This window comes from Girardinichthys multiradiatus, chromosome 4, assembly GCF_021462225.1.
Source record: "Girardinichthys multiradiatus isolate DD_20200921_A chromosome 4, DD_fGirMul_XY1, whole genome shotgun sequence".
NCBI lineage: Eukaryota > Metazoa > Chordata > Actinopteri > Cyprinodontiformes > Goodeidae > Girardinichthys > Girardinichthys multiradiatus.
The window spans coordinates 14,448,745-14,473,691 of NC_061797.1; the positions used below are offsets into that span (position 1 = coordinate 14,448,745).

Sequence of the window (24,947 nt, forward strand, 5' to 3'; positions counted from 1 at the left end):
TCCCATATAACTTGTTAAAGCTCATGGGGATTGTGGGTTTATGACTTCCTCTAGAGGTGTCTCAGGATACACCCTGATCCCTGTCTGTATTGGGACCTTTCAGTTCATCATACGCTGTAAAGACCATGGAACAACAGTCTGATCTGTAAGGAGCTTTTGACACCTTTGTATGTCATTCCAACATCACAAATTTCCCATCCCATTTATTACTGTACATCTGGCAGCCACAGCTTCTTTAAATACACTAAGATAAGCTTTCTTTGCATTCTACAATTTTTTTTATCTCTCTTGTCTCTGGAGAATAGCTTACTGGATCACAATACTGAATGTACTAAGAAAACTGTGACAGAGCAAAGCCTGAGCTGTGACAGTGAAAAATAGTATAACAATGAGATGTATTCTCAGCATGACAGGCCAGTAACTGAATATATATAAGAGCAAAATGAATCAATATTCCCAATACTTGCCAACGAAGCTTCAAGGGGAGCATTATGTAGCACTAATTGAACCTATAGGGGACATTTTCTAATGCAATCAGCACTCTCATTGGAATTCACTTAAACTCTTCTGGTAGACAATCGGGATCACGATGCCTTCTACTTATTTCAGAGCTTTCTTTATTCCTTTTATGTCAATTTTTGAATATTTCTTTTATACTCATTGGCATGGATTTCTGGCTATGCCAAGGCTCAGTACCATTCCATATTCCCTTATTATATAATCAGATTAAAGAGACTGGAAAATATGAACCCAGAGACATCCATCCAGTTCATAGAAATAGACCAGTAAGGATTCTCTGGACCATGTTACTTGAAGGATATAATTTAACTTCAGATGATATAATGCATTTAATTCAGTGTTAAAAACATTAAACTGATATTTAACAGTTTTTAACACTAAATTACATTTAATTTGGCTATCAATTGAGCCATTTCTGAGAACTAAACTGATCTCAGACTTAAACCCACTGCATGTTCTTTAATTCCCCAGTTTCACTGACACAAAAAAGCATCAGTTGCATCTTGAAAATCAGTGATACCAAAAAATCAAACACAAAGGTGGTCGGTCTGCTGACCAGTTGGGCTCACAGAAGAAATATTGTAAAATTGTAAAAAAAAATCAGTCACATAAACGTATAAGGTGCTGCAACAAATTTATCCTCCCAACATGTTTCATTGCTAGCAGGTTTTCATCTGGAGTTTGCAAGAAAGGGTTGAGTCTATATACACTGGTTCACAATCAGTTGCAGATAATCAGATTAAACAGAATAGTGTAATTTCTTGGGTAAGTTTGAAACTGTCAATTACTCACTAAGCAGCTGACTTGCCTTATTCATCCATCTGCCTCTATTACAACAGACCTATTAATGCAGCTGGTCAATGTCTTGTCACTGATTTTGCAGCTTCAATGTCAGGCTTTACAGGGTAGAAATCATTTCTATATTGATGACCGCCACAACAGAAAAGGGAAAAAGTAACCTGTCCACCAAGCTAAGGGACACTAAAGTGCAAAGAGCAAATAGTAGGCAGGTTATATACTGGAGTAATGAGTCACATCTCTCTGTTTTGCATTCCAGTAGGCAAGACTGGGTGTGACAGTTACCAGAAAAACACCTTCTTGACTACAATGTATCAAGTGTATAATTTTGTGCAAAGGCAATTATGATGCAGGGCTGTTTTTCAGTTACCCCTGGCCACTTCTTTCTAGTTAGAGAAACTTTAAATCCTTTAAGTCCTTAAGCCAACAGAACACTTTTGGAATGAAATAGAACAGAGACTGTGGTTCAAGCATTCTTGTCCAACATCAGCGTCAGACCTCACAAAAAGACTATAACAGTGGTCAAAAAACACTACTAAACCTAGAAAGTCTTCCCAGAGGAGCTGAAGCTGTTATAGCTGCAGAGGGTGGGCAGATATCATATTAAACCTTAGAAATTAGGAATAAAATGTCACTCAAGTTAATGTGTACAGTGTATTATTTTAGCAAGAGTAGGAGTAATTGTTGCTGTTCTAAGTAAACACACTTAGATCTTGTTAACATATTTGTTTTGATGTATTTAACGTGACACCATGGTATTTTTACCTGAGATTAACATACTGTGAGAATCTAATATTGATCCATGGGTATTACTGTATTTATAAGGACAGACAACTTGAACAAACCACTAATGTTGACAGCTCTGTGCATTAAATATCAAGTGTGCTATTTACTATGTGTCTGCATTTGCTAAAAGTGATAAAACTAAAATTTTTATTCCTAAACATTAGTCACATACAAACATGTATCGATAAGGGAAAGGTTTATATAACCAAAGTGCTTCCTGACTCTGAAAGGACTTAACTAAACGCAGAGCCTTACTTTATTAAATAAGATATGCTTCACTCTGCATAAATGCATAAATCAATAGCAAAACTGCCACAGAAATATTAGAATAATTGATCCAGGGTGATTTAGCAGCAGGGAGGTCCAGAGGCTTGCAGGATATTAGCTCAACGTAATAATCTTGGTGAAGGTCAGTGGATACTCCAGTAATGACAAATGTCCTCTCTTTGACTCCTACTGGTCAGACTTTATTTTGGCTGGTTACAGGAAATTACTTTCAGCACCTTTCATCTTCTTCCACTCACTGTGGAAGCTGCAGCTTTACGGCAATGCCCAATCAGGGTATCATAAAAACAAGCTGTAACTGTCCCACCTTGTCATAAAAAGCATTCTGATGCCAAACTGCTGCTCATTAAAGTAAGAATTAGAGGCTCTGTGAATACTGCATAGTATTGGCGCAAGTAATTTTGTAAAACCTTAAACTATCTGTGGCGTAATTCAAGTATCATTTAGTTTGTTTTTCTTTGCATTCCCTGCAATAGGTCTGCATCAATTTTGTAGGAGTGTATAAACAAGAATGCTGCTTCTAATTTGAAATAAAGAACTTAATATAGACTAAGTCTTAATATCAACTACATTGCAAAATTAAAATGAGTCACTTGTATATTCTTCAAACTTTAAGGACCACAGACCCCACGCAATGCTCTTGTCTCAATAAAACCACACCACAATCTTCAATACCGGCCAAATCTAAATTGAGGGAGCATTAATTCATATCAAATCAAATTATTGATAAATTTGGAAAAAAAAAATGGACTGTAGCTTTCCTAAAATCAGCTGAAAGATTCAGGGTTCTACTGGCCTTTGGAGGACCATGTGCAGGGTTCTGACAGTGTGAGGCAATATGACTCATTCTAGTGATGGTTTAGTCAACAGGTGGACCAAACCTAGAAATGATCCATTTCTATTTGCAAATCCAAACATAAGTCAACATAATAACATGGCATTACAGTTTCACATTCCTTACCTTCACTAAGTCTTTGTTACTGCTACTGATAGCCAAAAGTGTGAGAGAAAGTCGGCATGTTTATAAAATTTAATGAAGATTAACAAAATTAACTAAATCACAAAAAAAGTGATTGGCTCTGTGTTTTAGCCCTGACCTGTTAGCGACCAGCTAGCAAGGACTGGGCAGCTGATAGCGAACTGATTGCGGTGAGAGAGCAGAATCGGTTCTTTGAAAAGGAGTATTGCTTAACATTCTTCTTTTTTTAACACTGGTTACCTGCAATGAAACACATGCTGTCACTATTGAAAGGATGTCACAGACCAATATATTGCTGCTATTGAGACCTAAATCAACCATATATCAAATCATCAACAACAACGTGAATAAATGTTTAACTTGTAAAGAAAGCTCCGGGGACCCCAAAGAAAGTCCAACAAATGCCAGGATGTTCTCCTAAAGGAGATAGAACTAAGAGATGGGGTTACCAACAGTGCAAAGCCTGCTCAGGAATGGCAGAAGGCAGTTGTGAGTACTTCTGCATGCTTGGTGAGGCTGAGACTTTTGGGTGCTTGTCTGGTCCCAAGGAGGACAGCACAGAAGCCACTTCTCTCCAAGAGAAACGTCAGACTGACATTCTGCAGGAAGTACAAGGATTTGACTGTGGGGCAGTGTGGTAAAAGTGGTCCAAATTAGGTATCCTAAAGACTGCTTGTCACAGCTGAAAAAATAACTGTCTGGAGAAGGAAAGGTAACACTACTCTGAGGCTTGTGTCATACAGAAAAGCTCCCCACAAAGAATAGTGTCACAAGGCAAAAATGAAATAGAAAAATTAAAAAGTAGCTCAGGAATCAAAACTCTGAAATTTTGGTTTCATGAGAACATAAAAATGCCCAGATCGTAATCCCCAATCTCAAGAAAGACAATTCCAGCAAAACTGGAGCAGTAAAGGTTGCAAAAAACAAAATCATTAGTCTAAAACGTTTTGGCCACCACTATATTCCATCAACAATCGCAGAATTGGAATGCTGAATGAAGCTGCAGTATGAGTTCAATTTCATCTGGTAAAGTATCATAATAGAACACGTCAAAACTAGGGCAGTTTGTAGTTTCAAGTCCTGTCAGATGTATTTTCTTACGCCTAAACAGTGCATTTGCTGGTCAAAACCAAGCATAAGATGCATTTCTCTCACTGACAAATCTACAAACACACATTGAACTGGTTCAGAAGAAATAGAGTCCTACAGAGCAGATAGTGTGCTATGCAATGAACAACCAAGAGAGACAGCTGTTCATAAATGTGCTACATGTTCTCGGCCTCTGATTGTCAGCTTGTTGTTTACTGGTTAGGCTTTAAACTACTTTATCAAAAGTTGAGAAAAATGGAAGCGAGAATGACTGTTGGAATTTGTTCTTCAATGGGACCTAGGAACAGAAAATCCCAAAAGTTTTGTTTTTGTTCCTGGGTTTCAAATAACAAAGATTTGGTATGTTTAAGAATAATCAAACGGACATAATAATATACAAAATACATTCTTATTTTTAACAGAATTACATTTGGAATTTATTTATTTTCTAAAAAGATATGCAACTAAATCAGATGTTTTGGTGAATGTTGAATTTTCCAGTTTTATTTGAGAGCAGCAAGTTTCCATCTTATCACAATTTATTCTGCTCCATTGCAAGGCAAACAAACGGCATCATCAAGCTCTGTGATTGTGTTTTTTTTTTCTGTAAAATCACTGCAGGCCTTGCAATACTGATTCTATGAGACATGTGTCAAAATTGACAGTAAAGTCAGCAAATTGTACCCTTGCACCGAGTGGGTTTGCTTTGTAATCTCTATGCCTATGACATGTTCTGACTTCTGTAGAGACCTCCAATCACAGCTGAACCTGTATGCTTTTCATTGTAGAGTTAGATGAGAGCTCTTGGCAGCCAAGAGACTGCTAGCTGCCATGTCCAGTGATGTTACTGACAGTGAGAAGGGAGTTGTTGCTGATTGGTTTCCCGAGCCATTCTCAATATTACATTTTTATGCAAAGTTGAATTATATCATAAATAGAAGATCCTCAACAATACTGAATTTAAATACAGAAAAAAGACTTTTGAGAGGTGCCGCATGGTGGTGCAGTTGGTAGCATTGTTGCCTTGCAGCAAGAAGGTCTTGGGTGGGACTCCTGGCCTGGGATCTTTCGGCATGGAGTTTTGAATGTTCTCCCAATGCATGCGTGGGTTCTCTCTAGGTACGCCAACTTCTTCTCAAAGTCCAAAAACATGACTGTTAGGTTAATTGGTCCCTCTGGTTGCTCTCTGTAACTAACAGGTGCAGTGTGGGTAATTTGACTGCTGTGCTACTTTTATTACACTCCCTGCACCGCTGCCTGGGTTTCTGGTTACTTGATGAGCAATGTCTATCTCAAACCCAAATAGGCAAAGCTGACCCATTTCCTTACCAAAATATTTGGATTTAATAGACTGCTGTTTTAACCACTGCTTCTTTTCTTCCTGAAGTGTTAGGCTTATTGTTTAGTTTATTTTAGACCAAACAGTTATTATGATGATTTGATTGGTGGTCCAAGGATTAATCACACACTTCAAATGTTTCTCTTTTTTACATTACTGGAGCAGAAAATGTTCCTTTCTATTTGAATTTTGGAATTACATTTAAGGAAAATTGAGGACTTTGGTTACCGAGTCACAGGTGTACCCAGATTTAGTTTTTTTCAATGTACAGTTGCAGTCATGCTTCTGGTTTAAAGACCTTTGTATGAGATGTCAGGGAAACTGTCGGAGTGAAAGGAGGTAACACAGTACTGCCCCTCCCACACAGGTTGATGTGCACTGCCTGTCAGTTTGCTGAAATAAGTCTTCTACATTTTTTCATTGTTTACAAGAAACGGTTTAGAAATAGTTCAGGACCGAAAAAAACACAGTCTACTGTTTTAGAAGCAATATATTGCAATTAATGCTATTTTATTTTAAATTTAATCAGAGCATGCTTAACCATTTTTTTCAAAATGTACAGATTTTTATACATTTACAATTGTTTTTGTTAAAACCGTAATTGAGTAAGATTGCTAATTTTATTGTACCGTGAGAATCTCTTGCCTGCAGACGCCTAGCTGTTTTTTCAACTAAACGATTTTTTCAGACACAAAGACAGAAAGCCTGTGTGACTCAAACCCAAACTGTTTACCATTAATAAGACTCTGGCGTTGGCTTTGAGTGGACTAGGAAAAGCGTAACAGATCACATTAAATAGATATTTCATTTCAGACAGTGACTTTCTGATTTCTGAAATGATAATGTCAAGACTTCTAATATGCCATACTCTCCACCAAATTAATGCAGCCTATCTTCATTACAGCAGCACTTACCAATAACCTCCAGTGTGTGTGATACCGTGTCCTTCAGAGAATTCACAGTGTACAAGACAGTAATGACAGTGCTCAAAAAAAAAACTCTCACCAGAGCAACACTGTCATGCATTTATATTTGAAGAATTGCAATGATAAATGACACTCACCTTTATTTTGTTGGTCTTAGCTCTTTAGTGGTGTCATAGCTGAAGAAAGGAGAACAAAAACGAATTAAAATGAATTTAAAATATTACATTTAATGCCCTAATAACTTTAAATCTTTATATTTATAATAAACTGAAAGATGAAAGGAATAGCACATTTTAAGTACACTATCTTATGGACCAGGCTTTACAGTTCTTATTCCATTTCCTCCTCTTTCAGAAACACTTCTTCTCCACTGCTCCATCTCTGCTCACCAACATTTCATGGCTAACAGGAAGCAGAGGGCACGGCGCTTTATTTAATTAGTCACAGCAGCTGAGTGCTCATGTGGAACCAAACAGGGGAGGTACATTGGGGTAGTGAGATGGATAGGCACACTCCCACCGGGCCTTGGCTGTGTTGTCAGAGGAGTGCAGATTACATGACAGAAGGGTTCTGGGGAAGGGTGATGGTTGTGGTAGTGGGTGTTGTTTGGCAAGAAGATGCAAATGGAGCTTGTATTGAGGTGGGGATTCATCCCAGAAAATAGATTGCCTTCACTTCACAAGCAACCATGTCCTTCCTCAAAAGCACCAGCCTTGGTTTGTTTAATATGCCAACAGGCAGGCATCTGACCTAGCCCGTTGTTGTGATGTACAGTGCTGAGTGGTTTGACTACTTTTATTAACTGTGACAATGCTCATTATTCCAAATGATTTAGAGGCTGCTATTTTTCTTCTGTCTTGTCTCATGCTAATCTGTTGGCCTTTTCCTTGTGGACCAGAAGATAACCCCGCAAGGACATAGGAGTAGCTCAATGTGAAGTACTTGATGAGGGTCTTTCTGAACTAAACCCAAAGGAGGATAAATGTTTCTCCAATAACTGGCTTTAACACTAAAATAATTTGTCAAATTCAAAGAAACATCAAGAGACAGCATGCTTGGAGAGTATCTATTAGTATATAATAAGATCATGGCGCAGTTTACGGATCATCTGATGCATGAAAATAGAAGTTTATATGCCTATTATTATCCAGTCAATGGTACAAAAAAGATCCACAGGCTACCATATAAATACAACATGTTGCTTTCTATATGGAGCTGAACCAACTAGGAATGTGAATAGTCAGCTTATTATATGTACAACGGCTAAGCAGTGGTGTTCAGGGATCTCTTTTAATTAGTGCTCTTGAAGATGTCCAGTGACCCACATCTAATGATGAAGGCAACACAAATGTTCTATTTACATATCTTTAGTCAGTAATGTGTGACCACTGTGAGAGCTCACTGGTGCACTATGTAGTGTCAATGAAAAGAGAAAAGAAAAGTTAAGCTGAGCTACCTGGGATGCTTTCCAGGGAATTCTCAAATTGAACTTTAGCTTTATAGCTTTGAATTAGTGTTTGTGACCTTCACACAAACAACAGAAATTTCTTTATTGAGGTTTCATCTTTAAAGACTTCAATTTTAACTGTTTATTTTTCTAAGCAATAAAATATAGTATTCTTTACTACTTTTCTAAAAAGAAATTGCATAACATGAATCAGAAAGAAAAGGAATCACCCAAAAAATACACACACATATTATATTTTTGTTTACCGTGTACCGACATCCTTGCTTTGTTTTTACTGAGAAAAACTCCTCTGTGATGTCCAGTTTAACATTTATTCAGTAGGAAAAAATTTTATAAATATTTGTTTATACCAACATCACTGTAAAATTATTAGTATGCCTGCTGTCAATTCTTTATCTGATCCCCTTGTGCTCCTTTTAGAAAGTGCTGAGTCCTCTCTTATGCTCTTTCCTCTTTATCTCACCACACAAGCTGTCTATAGGATTTAGGTCCGGGTACTTAGATAGCCATGGAAAAGGGTGGATCTTGTGTTTGATTAACCATATCTGTGTTTTATTGGCCATCTGTTTTGAACCATTATACTGCTAAAAGACCCAATGGCATGCTATATTCAGTTTACTGATAAAGGTAACTAGATTTTTTTATTTAAAATCTTCTAATATTTCAAGGTCCTACAAATAGTTTTATCTGACCAAATACACATGCTCCCAGTTAAAGTCCCATTACAGTTTAGAAAACAACAACAATTTATTTCCCAAGCAAAAATTTGTCATGAAACAATAAACTGGGGATCGTTGGCAGGTCAATATCTGCAGATGTCCATGATCACATTGGTCATATAAGTCATTATGCATATTGTGTATCTTAACAGGCAAACAATGTTTTAAATTTAAAAAGTAAGGTTTTAAAAATCCTTCCTGAATGTAACCGTTGCACAGAGACACCACATATTATGTCTTTTAACCTGGTAATGATTCAAATCACAGCAGTATGGACAGTGCAGGGAGTCCTAACTGATATCTTCATCTAAATAATATATAAACTGTCAGTTTTATTTATATTTGTTTGCAGACACCTTGTTGTTAGCTAATCCCTTATATCAGCGATCAATCCACAAATTGTAGTATACACGCCTGACTCCTCTAACTCTGGCTGTAAGAACAAAGTGATGCATTATCCAGGTGTGTTTTCATGCATTGCTTTTATGTCCATGTTTCTGACAGTATAGATCAAACAGGTAAAACAGTGAACCCAGAAGTAACTTAGGCAGAGTTGTTCGTCCCCTGAGTTATCTAAAAATCTGCACAATATTCATTCTGATTACCTGCTAATCCTCAAGCTTTTGTACGATTTGAGCCCTGCTCTCTGCCTTACAGTAGTGTCCTTAGCATTAAGGAATCAGAAGTGAGCACAGGCTGGGGCTTCTAACGCTATAAGCTGCGTAATGCATAATATTCCATAACCTTCCACCTTCTCTGCTCCCTTTTCAGAGGGCATGTTAAATTGCTCTTTTACCAATGATTCTGTATCTGTGAAAGAACTGGGTCACTCGTGCTCTCTTCCACAGGGAAGTACACACAAACTGAATTCAGATTCTGGTAGGAGCCTCACTTGCACTTTCATCAGCCTTTCATGCTCAGATTATTTGACACATCTCTGATCGAATTTGAGGGATGACAACAAGAGATGCCTAGTGCATGACTTCGAATGTGCATGAAAATTAGTGTGTAAGTGTTCCTTTCTAAATGCATGTCTTGAGTGCCCTTTCTACAATTGACTGTATGGTTGTGGGATTGTGAAGTGTTGTTGCTGGTTCTAGTACCTGAAAATATATGCAGAATATGAGCTACAATGTTTGTTAAACATTATTTGCCTCTGCTGTAAATGCAACAAAGGGATCTCATCACGCAGCAAATAAATGAGCACAGGTCCCTAGTTATCACTGGTTATTGTTCCAATCAAGCTGGCGTTGAAAAGGAAGGCGCGCTCGCCTTTGGACAGCTCATTAAGATAACGCACAAACGTGGTTCCCCATCATCCAGGGTTTATTAAAGTGAGGCTCATTTTAGCTCCTTTGTCTCATGCAGGAACCTCTGGCTTTGTCAGCGCAATTGAAGCCAGATGGCGAAACAAAGCTGCCTGTCTGGATCGCTTAGAGAGTGATCTCATAAAACAGAGCCATTAACCTGACTTCACAATCTCACCGCCCACAATATCCACCTGGTTTCAGCAGGTGCATGGACAATGATGGGAGGAGGTACGGGTAAGCAAGGCTTCAACTTGCTGTTCTGTTAGTGAAGTGCAGACACAGCACAGCCCCTTTAGCTACAGCCAAGCTATATTAAGTCTTACTAGTTGTGGGATGGCTGACCCTGCTCCTGGCTGCACAGATTTCCTTCTGAAACATTCATGAGAGAGGGAGCAGAGAATAAAAGCCATTGTCCCCCTTCACTCAGACTCTCCTTCACCTCTCAGCTTATTAAAATCACATGGTATTAACTTTGGCGTTCACTGAAAGGCTAAATAATTCAATCAGAATAAAAAAGAAAGTCAAATGAATAACTCTAATGACATTAATACTTGAGGGAGAACTGTTCAAGACTATACGGGTTGGTTACTGAAGCTAGTAATGCAGAGAAGGCTTGCCCTGAGTGCTAATGGAAAAATTAATTCAGGACTCATAAGGTCATATTTCTGCCAAGCAAAATATCACAATCACCCTAATCATGCGAAAAAAGCACACAAAGCAGTATTCTGACTTGGTTCAGCAGCACTCCTAAGAGGCTAAATGTAAATCCTCAGCAAATCAGAGATTTGAAAAGAGGGTTCTGTTTTCATGGTGAGAGTTTTAATGAGAAGTCCTTCTTCTTTTGGCCATGAGGTAAACTGCTGGCAGAGCCAAACTACCACAAGGGAAAAAAGAGAATCTGATTCTGGGATGAAGAGTGAAAAAGATTATCCAAATGCATCTCTAAGAATCAACATTCCTGTTATTGTCTTATTCAATTATTCTGCACTAAAACAAGTATAAATGTGTGAAAGTTTACCGGAGTCTTGTGTTACGTTTGGTGAAATATAGTAAAATTGTCCTGCTTTCAGTGAAATTGTCAAACAGCTGGTTGAGATTTTATTTTAGTGATAATGTTGACATTAAATGCTGCTTGTACATTATGATTCAAAATATCATCATCCAGCTTTTTTACTATCTTCATATTAAAGTTATACAGGACTTCTTTGTTACTTTCCAAGGGTCTAATCAAACAAGTGGCAAAATGTTTTAGAGGCTGCAAGTTAACTAAAATAATATTGCATTCTATCAAATGGGTCAGGTTGGATATATTAGAACCCATTTCAAGAAAAACACCTAGTAATGAAATTCCCTGCCAAAACCTTTGCAGATTAACATAAATTCACTACCAGATGAAGGAAAAATAACCAAAAATCATTTTCCTGTTGCCTCTGTTTCCAGTTGAATAATGCTGTATTTTTTTTTAACTGGGACTATAAAGATTTAGCTCTGCTAAACCTTATCGTATAATTTATTTAAACTACATCTAATAATGTGGAATATTTTGTGTGGCCAGAAAAATATCCTAAACTCACATAGTAGCCACACAGAGCAAATAAATCCTAAATATAGTATTCTGAAAATATCGCTGTTAGTTTTTATCAGTGGCAAATTGGCAGGGCCTTTAAAAAACTCAGAACGCCTTAGGGCAACTATATAATGGTGTGAAATGAGCAGGATTTGGGTTTTCTGTTGGAGAGATGTACTTTACAGTCAGTTTGTATTAGGAAGGAAATTAGCCAAACAATATTCTTGTCTGTGCTCACTGAGCTTGTCTGAACACCTTCAGTCTTAAACTAAATAACTTCCAAACTAATTAATATCTGATAAATGTTTTTTATCAGCCAATCATTTTTGCATTTGTAGTCAGTAGATTTTTGCATCACTGGTCAAAGTAGTTCTAGCTCGCCTAGTGACAATTTTTGAAGAAGCTGGCTACAGACATTAAGAGGAATGGACAATATTATCAGGAGGATGCAACATTGTTGTGTTTTTTTTCTTTTTCAAGACAACTAGGCTATTAAAAGATCGCATTGTTAAAATGTTTTTGTAAAACGTTCATCAACTCAGGATTTGTTAGCTATTTTTTCAGCTAGCAACTGGAATGGATGAACTTGGCTCTCAGACTCTGTTTACTGCTGTAGGAAATCTCCAGGACCAAGACAGTTGCATAGAAGGCAATACATTTATGGGTTATTCTTCCAGTCATGTTTATTTGGTCAGGGAAAGTACATAGTCAATGTTAATAAATAAGCTTTACCTTATACATAGGCCTTCTAGCTACCTGCTAATTAGCAGACACAATACCTTTGGCTTTTCTAGCCACTGGTTGGCCCTTTTGGTCCTCGGCTGGGCATTTCAGTCTGGTTGGGCATTTCTATCGACAGATTTATTCAAAAAGACAGATGGATTCTGACTAAATTGAGCATCTTTTATGATGGGTAAAAGTGTTTACTTTTTGCTGCCGTCTATTTTACTGAGGAGGTGTAGCCTATGTCGTTAAACCACATTGCTCTCATGTTTTTCAAATACACATTCAGTTGTGTTGCATTTCCTCACTTGTTCTTACATTTTGGAGACAATTTGCTTTATTTATTCATTTATTTATATTGTATTATATTATAGTTTTTAAAAGGTCCATGTCCAGCCTTAATGTTTGGGCATTTTAGTATTCTAGGCACATGACTAAGGGAAGTAGTGGGTCTTGTTTTTTTAGAGCTTGAAAAGTCTGTAGCTACAGCAGTGTTGTTTTCGTTAATGATGACGAAATTAGTTTATTGACGCCCCTTTTTCCATGACAATAACGATGATGTATGTCAGTTTTAGTCGCCCAATGTGTGAGCCTCTTTTTCATGACAATAACAAGATAATCATGGCTCTTGGATGACTAAAACTGACATACGTCATGTTTTAGTCATCCAATGTGTGAGTTATGTTAGTTTTCGTTGATCAGATAAGACTAGACGAAAATGTTAGTGGGTGGTCATCCAATTCTTTTTTGGTCAGTGGGTGGTCATCTTATTCTTTTTTGGTCATGCCCACCTCCAACACCTTGAGTTTATTAATTCATTGATGTACCATGAAGGTTTTATATTCAGAGACACTGTGGCCATCTCTTTGTGTGTTTATGTACTGGCAGCACGTTGCAATATGTTAAACAGGTCAAGTTATATGTGCTTTGTTATACGTAGATTCTGCTTTAGGCTAAAAGCCACGAAGGTATGTCAGTGACATCTGCATCCCCAACCATGACCTGTTCAATTGTGGTGGGTTTACCATAAAGTTGGTGGTGGGGGAACACACACAAAAAAAACTCAACAGTACTGATACATTATAATTTTGGCCATTGCTCATGGAATAAAGATTAGAGGGCTTAGGTACAGGGTAGGTCCCAGTCATGTAACCACATGACTGGGACCTACCCAGCTATCAAATAACCTACCAATAAGCTATCAAAATGTATGTTTGTTTTGCTTAACAGACCATTCTGTTTTCTTATTTTCTTAACATGGTAGTATGTTGTCAAATTGATGTTTAAACAGATGATGTGCATAATGAATATGTATGCATGTATGTATGTAAGGATATATATATATATATATATATATATATATATATATATATATATATATATATATATATATATATATATATATATATATATATATATATATATATAGGCTGTAAATAATTTAGTGAGTTCCTGTTTCAATTCAATTCAGTTAAAAGAAGTGTAGTGACATGGCCAGCCAAAATGAAATCTGAATCTTACACTTTTGTTTGTTTGTTTCTGTTTTTTTCATAGTACAGTATGCAGAGTGTGGATTGCAAAAATGTGGACATATGAATAACTGATTGAAATTTATAAAACTTTAGCATGTGTCTTTTTAGCCTCAGCTCTTTCCTGACCACATGAGAAAATAAGACTTGACCAGGTAGAATTTGACTGACCTGTCTTTGATTCCTCTTCTTCCAGCTCCTTGGCCTCTTCAGCTGTGGGAAGACAGAGGTTCCATTATCAGCGGGAGCCACGGCACAAAGGCAGCCATACAATTTTGTCACTTCATTGCAAGCCAACAGCGAGCGGATCCTTCACAGCTCGAAGGACAAGCTGTGATGAAAGAGCTATATGATGATGATGTTCCACACAATGCTTCCCATTCCCATCATACACATGCACACACAAACGCGTGCACACACACACACACACACACACACACACACACACACACTGAGTCACAACTACCCTTTAACCTCCTATCAAGCACTTTCAAAAACTCTAATCACATTAGACTTTAGCTGCTGGCTTTCAGAAAACCCACTGTCATCATAGTAAGGGGAGTAACCCGGTAGTGATGGCTGTCACAGGACATGCATGTGGATATGGACTAAAAATAGACTGCATGTATCTAAGACATGGATCTGCATTCTCTTTAGCTTCAGAATAAACTCTTGATTGACCAGAACTAAATGCCTTGGCAACACAATTTATACGTTTTACATTGCAGCAGTTTTACTCAACTCTGACTTCTGAGACTATAGTCGTCTTGGGAAATTAATCAAGGAAATCTTGTAATAAAAGCAGCAGCACAAAGTGGCGCATTCCAAGATTGAAACAGCTTTTGTATGTATATATTTATAGCGCCTTCCACTGTGTTTTCTGTCTAAAATCATTACCTCACAATGTTATTATTGATACCATTACTGGTCTGTTAGTTCTAATTTAGGAGTGTGCAGTTTTCCATAAAATATAGCCAACATTATGTTGGCAACTTTAAGGCAAAAAGGAGTTAAAAATGTGTACACTTTTGTTAATAAAGTGCCCAAAACCACCTTGCAAAACACTCCATATACACTACTTCACACACAGAATTGCAGTGTTAATATGACCACAGATGCATGAAGCCTTTTGCACTCCACCAACCATCTTAGCAGTGTGGCAGTGGCAGAAATACCTTTGGGGGATGAGGCTTTGACAGGAGAGTGACGCTCATTTAAAGACACCTTAAGGTCAGGGTGAATATGAGGGCAGCCAGAGAGAAGCGACTGAGAGCCGCCTCCGTTGCACATAGAATGTAACAACTTTATACTCCAATTGGCTGCATTTGCAACATGTGAAGGTAGGAAAGAGGAGTGCGAAAGATGGACAAAACACATAAGCAGTGGAAGAGTTAGGGGAGGAAAACAGATGATCACTGAAGACAGAATAATTATGTTCTAAGTCATCCTTCGTTCTGCACATGGCTTTTATTTTATTAAATATTGGTATTAAGCAGTTATGACACTTTGAGTTGTTAAAATGTACGATTGTAAATCTGTGCCTTATAGAGTTCCTTGCAAAATTATTAACAACCCTTGACCTTTTTGATATTTAGTTTTACAGTCATAAGCTTCAACGTATTTTACTCAAATACTCAACTTTTTTCTACAAATAAAAGTGGCAAGCATTCATTTCCAGCACCCTTTAGTATGACACCCCTGAATCATTAAATTGCCTTCTGAACTCACCTAATTAGTAAAGGGTCCAGCATGTGTGTCATTTAATCTCAGTATAAATGTATCTGTTATGTGAAGGCTTTAGCTTTTTGTTGGAAAACAATAAGGAACAAACAGTATCAGAAGGACCAAGGAAGTTTAAATTAGGGTTCGGTTATAAAACAATATTCCAGGCTCTCTCATGCAAAACAGTTCAATCTGTAATGTGAAAAGGAAATATTATGGCAACAGTGCAAATGTCCCAAGATGTGGATGTCCACCGGAGCTGACAGTCTCGGCAAGAAGACTATTAATCAAGTCACAAAATTGTTTTGGGTAACTCTGGAGGAGCTGCAGAGAGTTACAGTTGAAGTGGGAGAATCTGAAGAGGCAACTATTAGTCATGCACTCTCCGAATCTGCACATTATGGAAGAACAGCAAAAAGAAATCCACTGTTGAAAGCCAAAAGACATTGAAGTGGCAGTTTTCCACTATTCTGTGTAGGAGACACAACAAACATGTACTGAAGGTGATCTAGTCAAATGGGACAAAGCTTGAACTTGTTGTCAAAAAATTACAAGTGGCAGGAAAAACACTGCACCGTACACTGAACACACCACTCCAACAGTTAAACACAGTGATGGCTGCATTATGCCACTTTGAATGCTTTTCATCATTAGAGATAGGTAAGCTGTTCAGAGTTAATAAGAATATAGATGGAGTTAAATACGAGGCATTCCTGAAACAAAACTTGGCAGAGGTTGGAAAGGCTTTAGAGCGGGGTTGAGGTTCACTTTCCAAAAGCATAAAACCTTTTCAACTATACAACCAGAGCTACACTTGAAAGGCTTATATCAAAGTACATCCATGTAATAGAATGGCCCAGTCAAAAGCCAGACCTAAATTCAATTGATAATTTGTGACAATACCCATAGCTTTATGTCTCCTGCATTTGTGCACCATGTCTTCTATACTTTTCAATACAAGCTCTTCATAAAAAAAAGAAATCATGTTTTGCTTCATTATTAGAAAGCTTTCTTTTGCCAGTATTTTGGTTAGAAATTACATAAACGACTAGGGATAAAATATTAGTTATTCCATTTAAGTCACATGCACACGTAGCCGATCAATGGAAAGCATTTTGCCTGAAGCAAGACTTATTTAGCAAAAGGTTAACCTCTGTGAAACATATGTGCCCCATTGTTAAAAGCAAGGGGGGAGCACAGCCTCCTATATGAGATATTTTACTCACACAAGGGAAATATTGTCCCATGTCAATTCTGCATTATCCCAAAGAGAAGATTTGATTAAATGATGTGCTATCTGAATGTAAAAGGAGGTTAGGAGACATGGATGACTGATTTGGGCTAAAAGTGGAAGCATACATTAGAAACACAGCATCCTTTTCATCGCCATTATACAAAGATGTCCACAGTGAAGGATGAAGGAGGTAATAGATTATCTAAGAGAACAGAGCCATGCTAGTGCCCAGACACACACAAACTGACACCGACTCTGGTAAAAATTGCAATACCACAAGCTGCTCTGCTCTGTTATGATACACATTGTTTTGCTCTACATTGATTATGACAGGGAAGAAAAATGACTTACCCACTTCTCCACATTTACTGACCTTTCTACCCTCCCTATCCAGTCACAGTGAAGAGAGAGTCGACTACAATCTGGTTAGACCCAAGAATACCATTAAAAGATAAGACAACCACAATTAGTTGGCACATCCCTGTTTGCTGCCCCCACAAGAGCTCTAGATGTGTGTATAGCAGTCCTGTTTTAGCCCCTTTACCTTCCATATCCATACACTATCTCTCCATTTGGACTACAATAGTGTGCATGATTTGTAAAGAAGTGTTCAGGTTTGTGACTGAAAAACCCATAAGACTCCAGAAACATTGCTAGCAGGGGACAAAAAAAGATTTAACATTTCAATAAGGCAGACAGTGGACGACCACATAATGAATCCCGCCTTCAGTGTCCGGCGGCAGGCGAAAGAATCAGCACCTCATCCAGTCCACTGAAGAAAAGGGCCCCGCAACTCTCTGAGGCCCTCACCCGTGGAAGGAACTCCATTATATTTCTCTCTTTCCATTTTATTTGATTTCATATGTTCCATGCAGCTATTTACTCTTTTCTGTGAGTCTATGTCACTTCCATATTTATTTTTAAACCTCTGGGCCCTGCTACAGACTCTGGCTGACCTTTATTTAAATGTCTCCTCTACTCTGAGCTGAACTCATTACAGCAGAGCTGGTGGCTTTGCAGTATCTATCTCATTTCAAAACTTTTTCCTTTTGCACTTGCGGGGACACTCAGCTATTCTGCAACGCTAATTACTGGACCCGAGTAATGATGTTCCTCCCTGTCGTAGATATGTGCCCCACCATTCGATATCTTGCCATATGCATTAAGCAAAGCTCCCTCTGGATTCTCAAAGTTCCCTAAGCAGTTAACATCTCATCACTGCTTTCAGCTCCATCTTTCTTGGCCTTGCTGTGCCTCCCACACTGATGCTCCAACATGTGTATGCACATGTTGGCAAGTTATTGGAGTGGTTTATGGAATGTTCCATTTAATCAATGGCGTGAGAAGGGGGATGTAAGGGGAGCATCATAAAAGAAAACATAATTCAGCAGACCATTCAGCTCTGTGTACAATCTAAGTCAACAAAGTCCAACAAAAAACCATAATGGTAGTATTGGGGGCATGGGGGTTCAGAGGACACTCCAAAACTTACAATAATAATATGTCATTTAAACATAATATTTGCCTTGTCTTTCACCCTCAATACCAAGTCAATTAAGTCCAAGTGAAGTACCAAGTCTTTAATGGACAAGTCCAAATCAAGTTTCAAGTCTTTCACCTTCAAGTCCAATTAAATTCTACAGTCATTATTGACTGGAGATCTCTCATCAGATGTCTGCTATGTAATCTATAAGAATTGTTATTCTGGGGAGCAAAAGATTTATTTGTGATGATTTAGGCAACACCTTGTACTGTATTGCACCGACTACGCCAAAACAAATTCCTTGTATGTCCAAAAACGTACTTGGCAATAAAGCTTTTCTGATTCTGATTCTGACCTGTTTTGTCCCCTTTGTCCTATCGACTTGCCTTAGGATCTATTTTGACAATGAAATCTGCAATATTATTAGAAACCAAATGCTCAGTATGTGGAACTACAGCCAAGTTACCTACCTAGTGCAATCAACTGTCCATTGATGCTATGTGTTTGTTCAGGAGGATGGATTGCTGCAACTGACTTGATGCAATCAGCTGGGTTTCCTGACTTAAAAAGCTTTTTACCAGTTGGCATTATAAACTTCCCAATGGGCCACAGTTGGCCTTCTGCTGAGTCAGTAGAGTATTTATATTGCATTCCTTAGGTTATGGGTGTGATTCCAGTTTCTTCCTGCCACATCTTGATGTGGCTCTGGACACAGCATTTAACCCCAAGTTGTCTGCTGATCGGCATATCATTGTATGAATATGAGAATTTGAGAATGTCCATTTTCAATGTCCAGAACAAAAGCGGTTTTTATTTTGAAAAGTCGGAAGTTTCTTTGTTTGAAAGGGTGCTGGCCAAACAGTAAGATAATAAAATAAGTTTAAGGTAAGAAGTTATTTTTTTTCTGAAATGACAGTAAGTCATTTAAGCCGTTTGAGAGTCATTAAAGTGGTTATTATCATAACACTTAAGCTAAGATTTACAGATATACACTTTCACCACTAATTAAATAAAATACAAATTGTTCATGGATTTGAGTCCTAGACTTAAAGTAAAAGTCAAGTCTTGAATATTTAGAGTGCAAGTCTAAGTCAAGTTTAAGCTCTTTTTGTGGCAATGTAAGTGCGATTCGAGTCTACGTCTGAGACTCAATTCACCATCTCTGGCTCCTGATAAACAAAACAGACTCTAAATAATGATTTTCTGATCAACCTTGTAGACTTCAAGGGTATCATCAACAATAAACAGAAAAAATACAAGGGCTAAACATGCACCTTGTGTTTTCCTCCTACCTTCTCTCCTGGCCTCCTCACAGCTTTCCTTGATCTTCCTGCGGCAGACTGCAGCCAGAGCGATGAGCAGACCCAGCAGACACACAGCCAGGCCTACAGTAACCCAGAGAGCCACTGGAGGGAATGCAATGTTTTGACCTGAAGCAAAGAGGGCAGAGGGGGAGAAATTGGCAAAGAAGTTACAACCTCTTTATTCAGTCTTGCAGTGCTAAAATAAGAGTGCAACTATCACAACATCCATGACCATTAGTCTCCCATTTGGCAGTTTTTCTGTCAAATGGTTGGTCACGAAATATAAATATTCCATTCTGCAAAGCTTGCACAGCACAGCATTATGATACAAATAATGGCTTCATATCCATCCCATTTGCATTCACTTTAGGAACAACGCAGAAGCAAGTAAAAAAAGCAAATGAGTGGGTACCTTTGTTTAATGTGAACAGAGAGTAAGAGCTTCTAATTAAGACTTTTATGTCTTGCAACTGTGTCCAGATGGCAACTTACCAGTCGCACAAGGCTGTGTTGTCATTTCACTCAGAAAGCACTGGCAGAGCTTTTTAGATGATGTTGGCACTATCATACCCCCTGCCTTCTGCTACACATTGCTCAGATGTCAGATGCAAGTTCTGATGTTGCTGCTTTAATATCCGGTTTCTTAACATCCCCAAGACAGTTCTGTAAAGCACTACCTGGGCATTTTAAGAAAATCAAAGGTGCATGAGATTGCATTTTCCCCCAAAAAAGTTGACAAAAGTTCCTTTATGTGTAGTGGACGTCTTTGAGGAGGCACCTCAAAAAGTTAAATTATTCCAAAAAAAAAACATCTCCACGCATGTGTTTTCAACCATACAACCATACAACAATAAGATAACACTCAGCGATCTGTTAAAATCTCTTTTGTAGACAATTAACTGTCCAATTGAGTGAGAGTACCCTGGCAAACTGCAAACCGGTGAGGGGAAATGAAACCCGGTCAGAAAGTCTAAAAAGATTTCAGACCGAGCCAAATTTCCCAGTGGTATTCAAACTGATCAGAGGGAGAAGAAAAGAAAGAAACAGCAGAGCCACTACATAGCTGTGAGCCAGGATGTGACGCATACAGTCCTAAGATACACTGCCCCGGGGCAGATGAAAAGAAATTAAAAAAAATGAATGACATTGGAGAGACGTAATTTTGAAGCATTTCTCAGACCTTGGTATCAGCTATTATTTTGAACAGACTGCATTGCAACATGGATGAAAAAGATCCCTACAGTCCATTTTGTTATAACGCAGATGCACCTGATACAAAATAAAAGGAAAAATGCAAATACTTTTTGGGGATGGCAATATCATTTGTTCAGCCCTTTGGTCCTCTTTTCAGAAACTATTAGATGGACTGCCCTGACATTTCTGATTCCCTGCAATGAATCCTAATGACTTTGGGGAGTCTGTGGATTGCCCCTGACTTTTCTCAAAACCTATTGAGTCGAAGGCTATGAAATTCATCGTATTAATTCTTTAGCTTCCTCAAATGCCAACATTGGATCAAATTTTCAACTTGTGCAACTGTGGAACGTAGACAAACAAAACTACAAATACTATTAGCTTTCTAATGGGCCAATACAGAAAGGACAACATAGTGATTATTATTTCTGCTTAAGAACAGGATATTCACTGTGAACATAGACCAACTAGCCAGTTTATTAGGTACATCGGTCTAATTACTTGTTAACTGGTGCCAGATGAGTTAGCCTGAGTATTTCAGAAACCTCTGATCTACTGGGAATTTCACACCCAAACATCTCTCAGGTTTAAAGAATGATGAAAAAAGAGGAAATATTCAAGGAGGGACAGTAGTTTTAACAAAAATCTCCTGTTATTGTCAGAGCTCAGAGAAGAATGGGAAGCAGAGCCAGACCTATCCGTGCCCGAAACGAGATTATGATTTGGAGCTCCCAACCCCTACAAACCCAAATGATGATAGACAACACCTGTATGTATTTGACTATATTTGTCAACCAGTTTTTTTTTTGCAGAATAATAGAAGTGTGTAAGATAGCTTTTAATAGATACTGTCGTTATTCTTAAACGGAATGCCTTTGAAAAGGTAAAACGTGGCAAAACTAATCAAATGAAAATTTGAATCTGTTGTTTTGTCTCCATGGAGGTTTAGTAATGTTTAAAGGTTTAACCATTTACACAGTAAAATAGAGGTTTAAAACATCCACATGTGAACAAATGTGGTAAATATTTCCTTGACGATGCTGTCCAGGACAGGTGGAGAACATTTTCACCTGTTGCTGAACAGTACAAGCAATGTACAAACATGCAGCTGCAGCAGACAAACCCGTTGATGAGTTTAGCGGAACGAATATTAAAACTGAGATTAAGGATTTAGGAAAATAAAGGAGTTATATTACACTTATATAGTTACGCAGCAGCTAAAGTAGCAATATTGTGAAACTTTGCTTTATTTTAACTTGGCACAAATATACGGTGGCTGGGAGGTGCAAAACACTTTTACAAGTACCGAAACAAATTTACATTTTAGAAAACAAATTTACATTTCAGAAAACACTTTTACAAGTACTGAAACAAATTTACATTTGACAAAATCAACCGGAAAGGGAATGTACCAACGCCGAGGCTGACCCGGAAGTCAGCCTCAGGGGCTGCATCCTTCGAAGGCCGTATTTGTAGACCGATTACGTTACAGCGCGGCGACGAAGGCTGTCCCAATTCATGAATCATGACTCCCTCAAATGCTGCCGACAAATGTGTCCTTATTTTGCCCGATTTGAAGGATGGGTCGTGAGTATCTTTCGCGGCCCATCATTTCCCATCATTCATTGCGGGTCGAAGCGGATTGGTCAAGCAGGGGAAGCCATGGCGGACCATAGCAACAAAAGCTGTGAGTAAATTGTGGAAAATTACACTTTCTGTGACACAAATTAACTTCTACAATGTTTTTAGTGCGGGAATATAACTATGTAGACATGAAATATCTGCTTGATTTATCAAGACATCGCTTAATTTCAAATGTGCTCCGACGTGTTCAGAGTTTTCCGTTCCCGGCGTAGTAACTGGCTCGCCTCGCCTTGCCAGCCCTACCGGCGGTGAGGTGAGCTAGCCCGGTAGAGATCTGACCGGACTATCGGCACTAAGCTCCCGCTGGCAGTCATCACAGTGAACGTTTAACCCAAGTGATTTCTAACAGTTTATGTTATTATTTTAATTGTTACTGAAAATCGATTTAACATTTCAGGTGATATTAAGGTTAACCAGAATAAATGGACAGTTTTATGTAATCCAACTGTATCGCTGGAGAGTGTGATTGAGAATAAATAAGCTTTTCAATATGAATTTTTAATGAAGAAATGTGCTATATGTTTTAAAAGTTTATTTATAATTCAGTTAGCATTATAATTTCTGATTCCAGGTACAATCCAGAGACAATCATGTTCAGGTAAAAAACATGTTTGATTTAACTAGCCAATAAACAAAGAGATAGCAACTTTATGGCTAATGTATGTCGACATATTATATATATATATATATATATATATATATATATATATAAACAACAACTTTCAATTTTAAAATAGATGAGAATTATAAAGTATTTGATCCCCTCTGGCTGTTCTTAGATAATTATATAATAATGCAGTGTTTTTGGTGTATTAGTATCTACTTGCTTTGATCTCTTAAAATATCCAGAAGCATGCCTTAAAAATAACATGTTTTTCCATCTCCATTCTTCCCTTTTCTAGACCAGACCCCTTTACTGCAGGATCAACCTGAGTGTCCCAGTCTTGATCGCTTCTTCAACCAGGAGGACACCAGGCCTGATTTTCAGCTGAGCAGGGAGTCTCTGGCAGTGCTGCTTAATCTTTTGCACCAGGATAGGCAACATGGATGGGTGCTACTATTGAGACCTTGGTATTTCTTTTCTGGCTGGCAAGTGGCACATCCTACGGAGTGGTCTGCAGAGTGTTTGGGATGCCTCGCTCTACTGTCCATCGCATCGTCCACAGAGTTACAGAGGAGATCGTGGCTATTCGTCACCAGGTCATCTACCTTCTAAAGACCCCTGAGGACTTAAGGCAGTGTCCCGTGAGTTTGCAGGGCTGGCACGCCACAGAGCTTTTCTTAAAGCTGTGGGTGCAATTGACGGCTGCCATATCCGCTTCAGGTGTCCAAGCAGCCTTGATGGTCAGTGCTACAGGAACAGGAAACTCTTCCCTTCCATAATCCTGCTGGCAGTTTCTGAGAGCCATTTTATTGACACGTATGTGGGCTGGCATGGGTCAGTGCATGACTCTAGGGTGCTCCACCACAGCCCACTGTACAGTTTATCCTCCTCCAGGGCATTTTATCATTGCTGATGGAGGGTACCCATGCCTCCAATATCCACTCCCCCTCATCACTCCCTACAAGAGGACAAGACAAGGTGTGGGAGCCCAGCGCTTTAACAGCCATCATTCCATAGAGCGTGTTTTTGGAATGTTGAAGACCAGATTCAGGGCCATCTTCCTGCAAGCGCTGGAGGTGCACGACACCTTTGTACCTCACATACGTTTTGACCTAGATACATTTTATATATACATTATACATAATATATACACACATATGCACCCTCTTTTAAATTGTTTTCAGGTCATAACAGCATGCACCATCCTCCACAACATCTGCCTTGATGCTGGGGATGTCATGGCCCCAGAGGATGACCCAGAGGAGGCTGTAGAAGAGGATGAGGGTGAGGTTTGGACTGAGACTGTCAGCGTTGCTCTCTGGCAGGACCAGCTTTCAGCTGAGGTGTCTGCCCTGGAGGAGGTACCACCAGAACATGACTACTGTGTCAGCCAAGTATAATATTATAGATGTGATTAATGTTTGAGGGGTATAACTAATTGTAATATTTTGTGAGCACCATCTTCTAATTCTGCATTTTTCCAATTACCTCTTAGTGATGTGGCAGCCATCAATTCAGCCAGCCCTTTAAACCCACTTGATGGACAATGACGTGGACAGCGGAGAGAGGCATCACAAACATCTGCAGACCACCTGTGTGATGCTTCGCTCACCATCCAGAAAGACAAACCTCAGGTCTCAGTTGCAGCGTCCCATCCAAGTCTCTGACCTTGTGAGAGATTTAACCACACCTCCAGAGACTTTCTGTTCAGAAAGAAATCTACCT

The 24,947-nt window shown here is 38.5% G+C and overlaps 1 protein-coding gene across 2 annotated transcripts in view; it reads right to left on the minus strand.

Moving 5' to 3' along the window:
• The window catches only part of cd276 (CD276 molecule), a 134,945-nt gene that overhangs the window by 19,327 nt on the left and 90,671 nt on the right, over window positions 1-24,947 (minus strand). For both annotated transcript variants that reach the window (XM_047363947.1, XM_047363946.1), the window contains exons 5-7: window positions 19,769-19,906; window positions 14,209-14,250; window positions 6,859-6,897 (exon numbers count right to left, since the gene is read on the minus strand). In XM_047363947.1, coding sequence (XP_047219903.1) covers window positions 6,875-6,897; window positions 14,209-14,250; window positions 19,769-19,906 — 203 coding nt within the window. In that variant the 3' untranslated portion in view covers window positions 6,859-6,874. The remainder of the gene's footprint in view (window positions 1-6,858; window positions 6,898-14,208; window positions 14,251-19,768; window positions 19,907-24,947) is intronic.